General features: G+C 37.6%; 1 protein-coding gene across 1 annotated transcript in view; it reads right to left on the reverse strand.

The window, feature by feature from the left end:
• Positions 1-13,029, reverse strand: part of ELAVL2 (ELAV like RNA binding protein 2) — a 47,087-nt gene extending 34,058 nt beyond the window's left edge. The window contains exon 1 of the mRNA XM_062599228.1: positions 12,789-13,029. Within this exon, the coding sequence (XP_062455212.1) occupies positions 12,789-13,014 (226 nt within the window). The 5' untranslated portion in view covers positions 13,015-13,029. The remainder of the gene's footprint in view (positions 1-12,788) is intronic.
• Between the last annotated feature and the right edge of the window lie 358 nt (positions 13,030-13,387).

Genomic DNA, 13,387 nt, shown 5'->3' on the forward strand with positions numbered 1-13,387 from the left:
TCAATTTCAAATTAACACTATGACACATTCTACATAAAGATAAAATCATAAAAAATGATATTTACATTTGGTTATTAATACATCTGAAAGTGAATATGAACAATCAATCTAACAAAACAAGAATTTACCTTAAAAAGAAACACTGCATCATATACCCCAGAAAACTAAAAAAACTCCTTTTTTAAAAAAAACAATAGTCTCACCTCCCTGAAATTGTGATTTTATTAAACTTTTGCAAAGATATTCCCACAATAAAATAATGAGCTAAAGGATAAGGCCAGCAAGAACTGGAACATCACACAACACAAATGCTTAAAAAAAAATAAAAGCTCATCTTCCAAAAACATGATATACTATTTGCATCAATGCTTGACAGTGAAGAAACATACTCCTGAAGTTAAGAAACAATGTTAAGGAGCAGAATATCAGTGTCTGTAAACCCACACTGGGGCGGGGGAGGGAGTATGGAAAAATTCTAACTGATTTGGAACTTTTTTTAAATAACTAAATTTCAGTTCTATGTGCTGCCTTCAACAGATTTACTCCTTGAAGATCTGTCAGCCTGTCCATGATTTAAAGTGCCTGTCCATGATTGCTGTCCATGATTGAAACAGATGCCTGTTCCCTAGTGAACATTAATACATTTCCTGTCACTAGTCTACTTTCAATAATATTCTTCTACTTGAAGAATATTTTGGTTAAAAGCTGTAAGCTTCTGTTTCTCTGAATAGAAGCTGGTTGGCCAAGATCCCCTGAAATACCATGAGAAGAAACCAACTTTTACCATTGTAAAGAGTACCAACAATCAAGTTCATAGCAACCTGACATTAAGATTTTTTTTATTATTTTTTTCTTCATCACTTTTAATGTTGTGCACACTTGTGGAAGAATGCCTTTAAAATAAATTTGCCTGATACTTTTAATATTACTACCGTATGTCTAAAGGCTTTCATTCCATATCCCATGTTCCATCAATGGACCCATATCATTTTTCACAAGCCTCCTCAATGTTCACTAGAGGGAAGAATGGATCTGAGCAAACAGGGTACAGGCAGAGTAAGTGCCTTCCCCAACTGTACAAAAGCACAAATAGCGTGGCATAAACCATCCACTGTAAGAGACATAACACTTAAATCTACCTGCAAGCCAGCAAGTAGTCACAGCCTCCGATACTGCAAAAGCGCAAAAACAGGACAGTAGAATGAGCAGTATTTGTGGCCTATGTTCAAATGGATGCATACGGAGGACTGAAGTTTGATAAAGAGGATTTCACCTACAGGAATTTAAAACATCCACAAAACAAGATCTTTTAGATGTCTAGATCTGCAATTCAAAACATCTGCATGCTTCACAAGATGCTAGTGCGATGCTCCCAAGCTACAGTTTACAGAGCACTTATTTGTCTGCAAAGAAGGGGCTAGTCAGCCAGCCCTAGCTTTTATTTTATTTTACTAACTGTCAAAAAGAAATGCTATTGCAGCTTCACAAGCCATCCCTGACAAACGAGTCTGGTTTAAGCCACCAGAGGTTACCAAAAGCATTTTATTTTGACACTGAATCAGGCTAAAAGTGCACATCTGGGTATGCGATTTATTAAACTCGAGCATGATCTAACATTCTATCTACACAGCTATGGCCTCTGGTGAAAGAAACTAAAGAAATTAGGACAGAATACTAGCGCTGCTTGCTTACCATTTACTTTTAACACTAATAATTTACATTTCAGTCCTTTCAACTTCACATTGCAAGACCTGAACTGCACTTCAAAATCAGCTTCAGCAAAATTTAAGGAACAGCATGATTCACTGAGCAATTCCCATTTAAATAGCAGTTTGCTTGTATTTTAAGTAGATGGCTTTTATTTACCGATACACATATACACCAGTTATCACAAATACATTTGCATAAAAGTTCGCTACTAGATTTTAATTTTCATACCTCAGTGCCACTTTTCCAAGCCCAATTCTTGCTCCTAATCTGGAAAAATTTAAATCAGAAAGACTGAAGGATGAAGTACTGGCCAAAGTACTCAACAAATAGTTTATTCTGCCATACACGAAGACTAAATCCATAATTAAGCAGCAATTACTAAAGGTATAAATCCAAGTTTTTAGGCAAGAGAAATTTAAGTTTAATCTCAGAGGGGTTCAATTCTCCCACCAACTTAGCACCATTCTCTTGCGTTATACCTCAAATGGCTTTTCATGTATAAGTGACTAACACCATCACCTGCTACTTCACCAGCATAAGCTATTTTTCCTGGAAGCTTTTTATGGCTTGTCGATATCAGGTACAAAAATGAAGTGATAGTTTTGTATTTCCGCCAGAGTAGGCAACAGTAGTACTCATAAGAGAGGATGTAGTAGATACTGAGGTTTTCATAAACCTTAACAAGTTCAGCAAGCCAGGGAAGGGGAGGAGGGGAAAAAAGTTAACTGAGGGTTACTCATAGACACACTACATCCAAACAAGGAGATAATGACCTGAAAAACAAACCTGTAGAACATTTGGAAGCCACAAATGTATGTGGAAGACATATGCCTCTGCACACAAGCAAAATACTAAAATATTTCTTTACGGCCACTAAAAAAGTCTGAATACTGATAGTCTTTCCTATTACTGATTCTCTTGGGTTCATAAACAGGACTGGTAAGAAAAATATGGACTGCTTGAAATTAAAAGTGACTGGCCTAAGAAGCATGCTTGCTTACAAAGGGGCTTGTGATGCAACTGGAAACAACTGTGTTAAGATTAAAAACAGACCTCAGAATTTGCTAAATCAGCTACCTTACCATCTTACCTTAGTCTTTACCATTGCTAGTGGTAATGAGTCCTAGAGATGACTTGCTCCTGGCAAGGAGCATGACAAGTCAAAAAATGCATGTTTTGTCCTGTTCTAGCTTCTAGTAACCTTAAATAAAGGGAGGCAGAACTGTGAAAGCATTTGTGCATACAAGTAAAAATACAGCAGTTTTGAGCAAAAATTCCTTTCCATTCTTAACATTAAGATATATTGTTGTTGAATACTGGATGTTCTTTTAACCCCTCCCCCCCCCCACCTTTCATTTTAGGCTCTTATTTGCTACTTAGCTGCAGAGTTTTGAAAGACAAATAGATCCTGAAAGGTGTCAGAATCAGAAGTTTGTTTTCTAAAAATTTTTTAAAGACATTCTGCAGTAGTTACCTGTAGTATGGCTTTCAATGTGTTTTTGCTGACTGAAAAATAGTCATCAAATTACTGGCATTTCTTACAAAAATACTAATATTCAGGCTAGGGACAGAATTTAATTATGCTAACTTGTAATAAAGTTGTGTCCTCCCAATAGCTCAAAGGGAAGTACACTTCTTTTGATTTTAATAGTAGTGATTAACATGCAAGAATAACCACTAATCTGGAGTAGCAGACAGTAGAAAACAAAGCCGTCTATCATTGCAGTTAGCAAATACGCACAAGATATGAGGAGGAAAAAAAATGTATATCAGGTTCAAGCCATGAAGTAATCTCTATGGGAACACAGCCAAATTCATCTGCAAGAAATTAGAGCATTAGTCCCACATAAGGGGCAAGGGGGCAAATAAACAGGAAAAACAACAAGAAAAAACCAAAAACACATCCACATCTTGCTATAGATAACCATTATGAAGCAACATTACACCTCAAATGCATCTCAGGAGGGCTGCTGCTTAATCTATATGAAGCAATATGAATCTATATGAAGGAGGGAGTGGTACCAGAGAGCAGGAATAAAGCAACTTTCATTTTCAGTATAACTGGACACTTAGACAGAAAAGTAGGTAAATTCCAAGTCCTCTTAGTCCTTCTGTTTTGGTCATAGTTCTGCTCAGGATCTCAAAAAAAAAGTGGCTGAAGCAGTTATCAATAAAACGTAGAAACCCTTGAACGTAACCATGCCTTTGACTCTAACTCATAAAAGTGATCAAATGCAAAAGGGATCTCAAATAAACCTTAAAATGAAATCCAAGATTTCAGTTGTATTTGTATCAGCTATTTTCCTTTGTCATGTAGATTAAATGATGACAAAAAAACACAGAGGCTCACACTATTTTCTTCTTTTCTTGACTTCTAGAGCTTTCTATCACTTCAATTCACACTTGGCATACTCCACAGAGACAAAAAAATCTGAACAACAGTATAGTAAGTCCCTGTCCTACAGCTATGTAGAGGAACACAATGTCACCTGAAACACTTGTGGTGTAAGAGCTGCCAGCTGTCTTAGTACATCATGATGTACTAAATGTAGAGCTAATGCTTCCATACAGTAGATTAAGTATAAAAATATTAATTTAAGGAAAGCTCAGATTCTTGCTTCTATAAGATGATACATCAGCTGCTTCAGTACATAATGGGCTGACCACAAGCCTGTTAGGACCATCTGCAAAAGGAAATCTTACATACTTATTGTAGCGATGAAAAGTACGTACTTGCTTTCTCTAAGGATTCCCATTTCCAAAAAAGCTTGTAACTGCTAGCCACAGCATGCCAGACTTCACCAAAACAAAAGTCTGAACTATTAGAAATACTTGGCACTAGTCTCACACACTGAAAAGCCATAGTGGCTTAAAAACATTTCAGATACCCACAAAGTGATTACTTGAGGTCTCCTAAAACATAGTAGTTACATCATAATTAACATTTATTCACAAGAACTGACCTAGAATCACTAGGGTATTTCAAAGCATACCTGTAATATACCTAGAAGCACCTAACAGGAAGCATTTGGATTGATAAAACATGCCACGTACATAACCTGAGGATTTCAAAGATGTGAACAAAGAACACTATCACTGCTAAAAGCACCCAAGAGTATCTGATATCAGTAGGAGTGCTGGTAGTTCAAACACTGCAACGCCGCCTTGGGGTTCTCGTAAATCACCTCACTTTGATGACAGTAAATTTTAACTTTGTCTGCAGGAGAGTGCCAGAGAAAATACGTATATTGCATTAATCCCATAAAAAAGCACAGTGCTTGCTGAGAAAAAATGATTCATCAAGATGGACATTTTGATTCATTACATTCAGAAAGCATTCCTAATTGCATTTAGTCTTAAAAATGTTCCTGTTTTAAAGCACTTTTAAGTGTGTGCTTATACTATGTATCCTGAGATCAACTCATTAAATCACATTAAAATACTGTTGAATAAACAGTTTAACCACTTTAAAAATAGTTTTCACATCAATGTCAATACTAAGAGCTCATTAAGTAGTAATAGAGCTCCAAAACAGTCTCTGCAGACATGAGGTCAAGCCATTTTTAGTTACTCTTTTATTTGAAGAAAAAAAATGCAGCCTAGAAACTTCTGAAAGTCTAAAATTTTCTGAAAACAGTATGTGCCTGAAAAAGAAGTGGATATTTTTGGAAGAGCAAAAGACAAAAACACTATCTTGAACAGCATATAATAAGTTACTTCGTCGCTACCTGTCTGCATGAATCACTTTCAGAAGATACACGAAATGCAGTTAAGTTATGCGTTTTACTATGAAAAAACACAGTAAATTCCATTATATCCTTTCTGGCGACATTAAACAGCAATGCTCCCAAGCAGAGAAAAGACACTGTGACGTAAGATATTAACACATTTGAAAATTTTCCACCAACACCACTCTGGATCCATACATCAGGTTTGTTTGAAAGAAACATGTTCATACAAATGAACATTATTCCAATCACCAGCTAACAGGCCAACTCTTTGCTGTTAAACCTTCCTCTTGCTTCAAAACACCAAGTCCCTGTGCCACAGCAGAATCTGCATTTTTAACAGTTGCAGACTTCAAAACATGAAGTAGCTTGAAAATTAAAAAGCTAGTGTTAACAGCAACTCCCCATTCCTCTACCCTCCCCAAATCCATATTTGAAATTCCTTAAGCAAGCTGCTCCAAAAAGAACAGACCGAGCAGTCTGTTTTGTCATACATATGAATATAAAGTTATTTTATTTTTATTGCCAATTTCACACCTACTCAAGGCATCCTGCTGCAAGACCCAGTCTCCCAGGCAGTACCTTTGGTCCACACCAATGCCCAAATCAGGAGTTGTTTGGCCTGGTCTCTGCAAGACCAATTTTCTAGTCATGCTCTGCTCAAATACAGCATCCTTCCCCTCACAAAAAAAAAATAGGAAAACCCTCTTCTATTTCACAGCCTCAAACAACTGTTTGGGCAGGCTGCAGTAAAGCTTTATCCCAAGTATTTCTCGTTAGACTCTGATCACTCTCCTGATCACATATGTACATGGAGCATACACTGAATTATGACCAATATTACTGGAACTACTATTGCAGTAATACTTAATGGGATAAAGCTCAACTCCTCAGACAAGATCACCATTTCTAATTCAACACAAGTTTGCTATTTTCTGCTGCAGAATCCTCTGTACTTGTTACCATGGCTCTTCAAGGAAAACAACACAGAACATGCACGAGACATTTCAGTATTAACAATTTAAAACTATTTCTGTACAAACATTAAGTCCAGGCATACTGGCTACAGCTGCATCAATTTTCTGGAAACATTCAACTTGCAGGCATTATCTTCAAAACTGTAGTTCTAGGCACCTGCTGATTTCTGTACTGCATTTTACATCTAAACTATGACTGACAGAACAGTAACAGGACAATTCTGAGTATGTGGGAAATTAGCATCTGTAGAGGGCAAGCCGCAGAATTAAACGAGACCAATATGCAGAAATATGCAGAATTAAACAAGACAAGACAGACTACAATTGTTTCTAGACTGGAGTAAAGAGAGAAAAGAAAGAAATATGATTCTTCCCCCTTCCATCTGTTTTCCACCACAGATATTCACTGGTCATCAGCCAAGTGGTAACACTGATTTTTGAAGGAAGGTGCACAGGAAGATCAGGCTTCCAGCCAGCATGTAAGTGTAACAGTCATTCTATGGGATGAAGTCTGCAGAACAAGCCCAGGTACTGGTGAGAATGTCCTGAAGTAAGCCTACCCTTTGATCTGGAAGAAGCCAACATGTCAGTAAACACAGTACGTATTATGTACTACAGTACTAGATAGAAAAAAGTGCCTCATTGTACTAGATGAAAGCAGCTATTAACAATACTTAATTTCAGCTATACAAGTCTATTGCTGTGAAACACTATTTTAGGCTGATCTCTAAATATATCCTGTCATGTCTTACAGGTAACACAGGCTTGCACACTGAACTGCAAACTTACAATATCGTCATATATGTGGTGTTACTAGTTCATACATGCTCTACCAAGAGAGGCAGGTAAAACTGACCTGTCAACAAACATTTTCTTTTAGATAAAGAGATCGTGAAATTTCTAAGCACATGCATTACTGCAATCAGAGAACCACAAACAGGCTCTTTGTTCTCAGAACAGCTCTCGGAAATCACAGTGAATCCTCTAAAGAGCTTGCAGAAAGGTGACAACTTTTCAAGCACTCCTGAGAAAGCAATGAAAAAGTAAATGCCTCAAGTCATGCAGGGTCTTCTACTATGCTAAAACTAAGCATTTATTTTCCAGATACAGAACTGATTTCCCACTTCAGTTCAAAAAAGAGCTGGCGTTAGGAAGTGCAGTCTTCCTTTTCATAATACCACCCCATTCATTGCCATTTTGGCTATTCAAGTTTCAGAAAAGTCACACTATAAAATTAATCCAGTTTGCCACATTAAGTGTTAAATGACAGCTATCACCATCTCTTGCATTTGTAAACAGCTGCTGAATAGATCAGAGTATCAGAGAGTTTAGGCTTCTAATGATTAAACCAAAGGATGGACATGCATAACTTGTTATATAGATGCAAGCTAGAAAGCAGTTTGATAATTAAGACTTCATTAAAAGTAAAGGGAGAGTGCAGAATAGAACGCATTTGCGGCTGGTAAGAATTCAGTTGCTGCTTTGTAGAGACCATGGTCCCCCATTCATTGCAGAACTAAAAATAGTTATCTGGTAGTTTTGTACCATGTACTTAACATATCTGCACCTTGGAAACATGCCTGAATTAAGTCAGAAGCATTTAAGATTTTACTTGGACCCCAAAATATTTGTGCAAGATGATTATTTCAGATAAATTATTTGGTTTGCAAGTGATGATAGGTGATAATTCATTCTCCACTTCTCAGATGCTGCTTTTGCTGGTGGGTTCTCCAAACAGACTAATGTACAGTACATCTTACAATCTTGATTAGCATCACAGTTTAATTTCTCCTCCTTCAATAAAACAGAGCAGTAAACAAATGGTTACAATTCCTGCTGAGAAGATTGCCAGGGTCTGCCCATTAGCTGAGCAAGTATTTTCTACTTCAGCTAGAAGAGGCACCTCAACAGCAAGTTGACCTGTACATTGCATTCTCTGAGATGACTAGGAGGGAAAGAAGTATATCCATCTTTTCTGCATTTCAGCTCTTTACCTCCTTCACAAACAAACCATTATATAAGCAGGGATAAGGGATACAAACTTTATATAGACAACACATTGCAAAGAATTATAACTATCGGTTGAAATTAGGATACCATTCAAGTAAGTTTCCCTTCCTGGAAAAAGTCTCTGCTTAAATTGCCAATACAGCCCTTAATAAACAAAGCTTCAGACTGCCCACATGGAATGAAGAGCTAACTACAGACTGCCTCCCTTTCCTCCAAGAGGTTTTCCAGGGACAGGGAGGCCCTCAGGCTTAACTTGAAAGAACCCTGAAATACACAGACAGCTTTAAGGAACTGTGGTACTCTTAAAACACAGCGCTGAACCTACTCCAGTGGTGAAAATGGGGGATAATTCAGTTAAAGCTCACAGGATGCTTCTAACATTTCATTGCTAAAGAACTTGTTCCTGGTTGTTGATTAATGCTTTTTTGTGAACTGTTTGGGTTTCTCATTCACTCATGCAGATAATACCAAACTCCCTAGAACTGCTTCTGTACTGGAGTTGTCTTATCTGCTTAAAAAAAGTGTTCTTCATTCTGAGATGTTTTACACAAAGTCTTACTTCCTGAAGAAAGGAGATTGTGGCCAGATGATGCATCCAGTAGTGACGTAGAGCAACCTGAATTAAACAAAGGTAGACCAATGCTTTACTGCTTCAGGTCTCATTCTGTGGTTTAGTCTATACAAATACGTATTTCAATTTCTATGCTCCTTCTAGCTTTTCATTGATTGAAGGTATTTGGTAAGTATTAACTTACAGCAGTTCAAGATGAATACCTTAGTTCCTCAGTTCCGGTGTTAAAACAGTAAAGAACCCCAAAAGTCATGCAAAGTCTGGTAACAATCCCCTGGTTCTAGACTTCTAGAGGGGAAAAAAAGGGGGGGGAGAACTTGCTCCCCAAGCACTCTCCCTGTAAGACCTGAAGATTAATAGGAAGAGTAGGACTAAACCTAAAGCTCTTTCTCCCCAGCATCCACTTACACAAGGTAATCTTGCTTCTGGCTTCTGAAATTAGAAGTATTGCTCCCAATGCAGTTATGAGGTCAGAAATATTTCTCAGTCACACACACACTGACACCTTTTGGAAAAAAAAAAAAAAAAAAAAAACAAACAAACAATGCAGTGTGTTTGCAGACAGCTGAACATACGCTCCTGAAAGCTCAGGGGCTGCTGTCTGATAAAGAGGAAACACTGCTTCTCTCTCTGTAAGAGAAAACTACTGACGAGTGTAATTTAACTTAAGGATCCTTCTTAGGCATCACTTTATGCTTCAGAGAAAACACTGCGTCTTCAAATGAGGGATCTGATGTTAAATCTTACTCCATTTTCAGAGGAGGAGTCTTTTGGCATTGAGAAGAAAGATGAGCTTCTCCAAACATCAAAATATCATGTAAGGAGGATGTGTGCAATTTGAGTATTTATCATTAAGGCCTGGAGGCCATCTTTGTGTGCCTCAAGCAATCTTTAGTTGGGAAAAACATTCAATGGTTTAGTAAGGACAACCTTAAAGAATGCTAAATATGTAGACTCAGATCTCCAAGATAAGGAGGTAAACACCTTGATTAGCCATTACACAAACTGATTGATGCCCACTGGCCCTGATGAAGTGTGGTTACAAAGAGACAGGAAACAATTAAGGAAAAATCTTTTGCTTTGAATATTCTTTACCTTCAGAGAAGAAAGCCTCATTTTCTGTTTGAATCAACTTTTAGCTGAAGACAGCAATATGCCGCATCTAGTCTAGTTTGTCTGACATAGTCAAGCACATTCAATACTCCCTGTAGTGAAAAGCAGACACTATCATGAGGTTTCTTAGAGTCCAGTGTCAGCTCAGAAGAACTAGAGGCAGTGGTTTTGGTAACGAAGGCAATAATGCTGGTTAAATCTAAGCCACGAAGTGCCTGACTCCAATTTCCCCTATCCAATATCTTAAAAGTAAACCATCTGCTACAGAGAACAGTGCTGGTCCTTAAGTTTCAATGGGCAAGAAAAAAAAAAGCCTTCATTAAAAGGCATCAAAATCAGAAACTATTAAATAGGAAGGAAGTTAAGATCAATTGTGGGCCTTACATAGCCTCTTAGCTACCATGTAGTCTGTATCACTACATGGTCCTTACCTCAGAGAAGGTCTATAGGACTTCAGTAATCACTAACTGAAAAAAGAAAGAGCCATGAAGTGTGGCCTACTGAATCCACTAGGACAGACAGATCCATTTTGGCAGCACCCTTTAAAGAAAAACAGGCATTAGTCCCTCCTTTAAGCAAGATACCGTGTTTGAAGGAAATTCCTTTTCAAAGTAAAAGCTGTATGTATAGTACAGTCAGTAGAAGAGACCAAGACTTCAACTGAATCCTGTTCTTGCAATCTTGGGAGCAGACAAGTACAGCTACTTCTCTTTGGGAATGTTAAAATAAATAAATAAAATTGGCAACACGTATTTTCACAGGTACTGTGCAGAGTTAAACTGGAGGTGGTCAGGCAGTGAGACCTGAATCCAACTTGCGCCTAGGAATACAGAAGTGTAATTTGACAAAAACTGTCTACAGATTAGAACAGCCAAGACATAGAATCATGAGTGAGCAATACCAAACATCCCCTTTATATGGAACAGGGTACTCTCACACCAAAACACAAGTAAAAGTGATCACACAGCATTACAACTCTTGTCTTCAAGGGGCAGAGAAAGAACAATGAAAGCAAAAAGCGTCCTCAAAAAAATTGCTTGTGAAAAATACTCAAGTGTCAAGTATTTGTACTCGAGCAGTACATGTCAGTGAATCCTGGCAATTAAAGTAATTGTGATATGCAAATAGTTACAAGTTGAAGCAGAAGTTTTTCTCACTATGCAGCAGATTAGATGGTCAGCTTAGAAGAAGAGTTGCTAACATATTTCACTCTGCTAACCGTAGGCAAATGCAGAAATAGCTGAACAGAACAATGGGGAAATATTCCCGCACTACCTTTTTCCTGACCTATTTCTGCTTAAGTATTACCCTTCCACCAGTAACACAGCAGCGCTAGCACCAATGCAGACAAAGCTGGTAGGTGGTACAACCACACTAGAAAAACAAGTACAAGATAAGAGAAGAAAGCAAATGCTGCAAACTAAGGAGAAGTCCTAAGATCTGTACTGAAGCTGCCTGAAGGTTTTTTAATCTTCAGTATTTGGTATTTCTTGTGCTCTGTTGGGAACATAGCTCTGCAATACATCCATTCCACCAACATGAACAAAACTGAAAGACACTGAAGCTCCATACAATACATAAAAGCTGTAGTTTATATCTTCCTACTCAGGGTTGTTGATCTAGGAACACTGATTCACAATAAGATTTAGCATGTGAAAAATGCCTATATTCTGCAACTACTTTTCTGTACAAGAGAAGTCTTTTCTCTTAGATCAAAACATGAAGAACGTATAGGGAGCCTTGAGGAAGAACACTTTTAAACACAGAAGAAATAGCACATTCAGAAGCTGCAACCAAGAACATAACGACATGTTCTTCAAAGCTGATATCGGAAGACTGCACCAAGCTAAGGTATAAAGGGCCCAAGTCAATGTTCCTGTACACAGCTAATATCTAATGTCAATGTAAGATATATATAGATTTTTAATGGGACAAAGCTTGAAGAATAGAAAACTGGAAGTGAGATACAAGCCAAACTTTGCCATTCACTCTTTCACTCTATTTAAGTATAGGTTTCCTGTTGATAATCCTTGCAAATTTAAACGACTAGTTGAAATGATGTGCACAAGTGACCTGTGCAACAGCTGTTAAAATAAAGTGCTAATACAAGACATGGTGTACTGCTTCTCATTCTGCAGTCCGCATTTGTAATCTCAGACCTCACATATTACTTAAGTGTGTATTCTCAAGAAAACTGCCATAAATGCTGCAGTGCAAAAACTGTTTTACCCAGAAAGCCACCCTTTTCCCCAAAGCAGTTTTAATTCCCATCCTTCAGAAAGTTTGTTAGCCCTAGCAGATACAAAACTAAAGTCATAGTTCCAATGGAGTTAACTATACAAAAGTTAACAACAAAAGGTTTGCTTGAGTTTTTGTTTATCTGCTTTTCTACATCTCAGTCTTCTTTCTAAAGATTGAGAATGTTTAGCCCTAAGGATTTAAAGGCCCTGTTAGCATTTATAGTAGTCATATACAAACCTGGATGAAACACAGATACAAATGCTTCATTTTTTTGGCGTATAATCAAGATTGTGACACAGCTAAATGCCTTCAGCCTAGCGACATCCTCATTTATTTTTTCTGCCTTTACTCCATGAGTTAGAAAACTATAATACAGCTGAAAGTTCAATACTAGAGATGGAAGACAAATAAATGTAAAAAATCGCAGCACCAACATACCTGTTATTTTGTCTCTCACAAGCTTGCAGGATTCTATCTCACCAATGCTGCCAAACAGACTCTTCAGCTCCTCCTGTGTCATGTTCTGCGGAAGGTAGTTGACTATTAAATTGGTCTTGCTGTCTTCTGCATTCCCTGAATCAACTGGTGACGAGCAATTGTTTATGGCAGTTGAACCATTGGCTGTGTTATTGCATGTTGGTCCATTAGACAGTTGTGTTTCCATGGCAGCAATTACCTGCTAAAAACACAAAATCAGAACTGTCAAAATTCGTATTTTACAATCATTAGGGAAGAGTCCAAGCAAAAATCTAAAGGTTTTTCACTATAGAGAAGTGATACTGCCAGGCCTGTATAATACCTTCTCTGCATGCAAATAATAAATACAAATAAAATAAAAATAAAATTAGATGTTAGTCAAGACCACTATTTTGGAAACACACAGGTAAATATTGTCACTGAAGTATCTCTGAGAAGTTATCTGAAAGATATCAACAGCCAAAATTTGATTTCTGCCCTCCTGCCCAAATTCATTTAGGAGATTCTTAGCCTTTATGGTACAGAAGTTACCATGCAGAATGAGCCAGCTGCAAGGCTAA

Source organism: Rhea pennata, chromosome Z (assembly GCF_028389875.1).
Source record: "Rhea pennata isolate bPtePen1 chromosome Z, bPtePen1.pri, whole genome shotgun sequence".
In the NCBI taxonomy this organism is placed as follows: domain Eukaryota; kingdom Metazoa; phylum Chordata; class Aves; order Rheiformes; family Rheidae; genus Rhea; species Rhea pennata.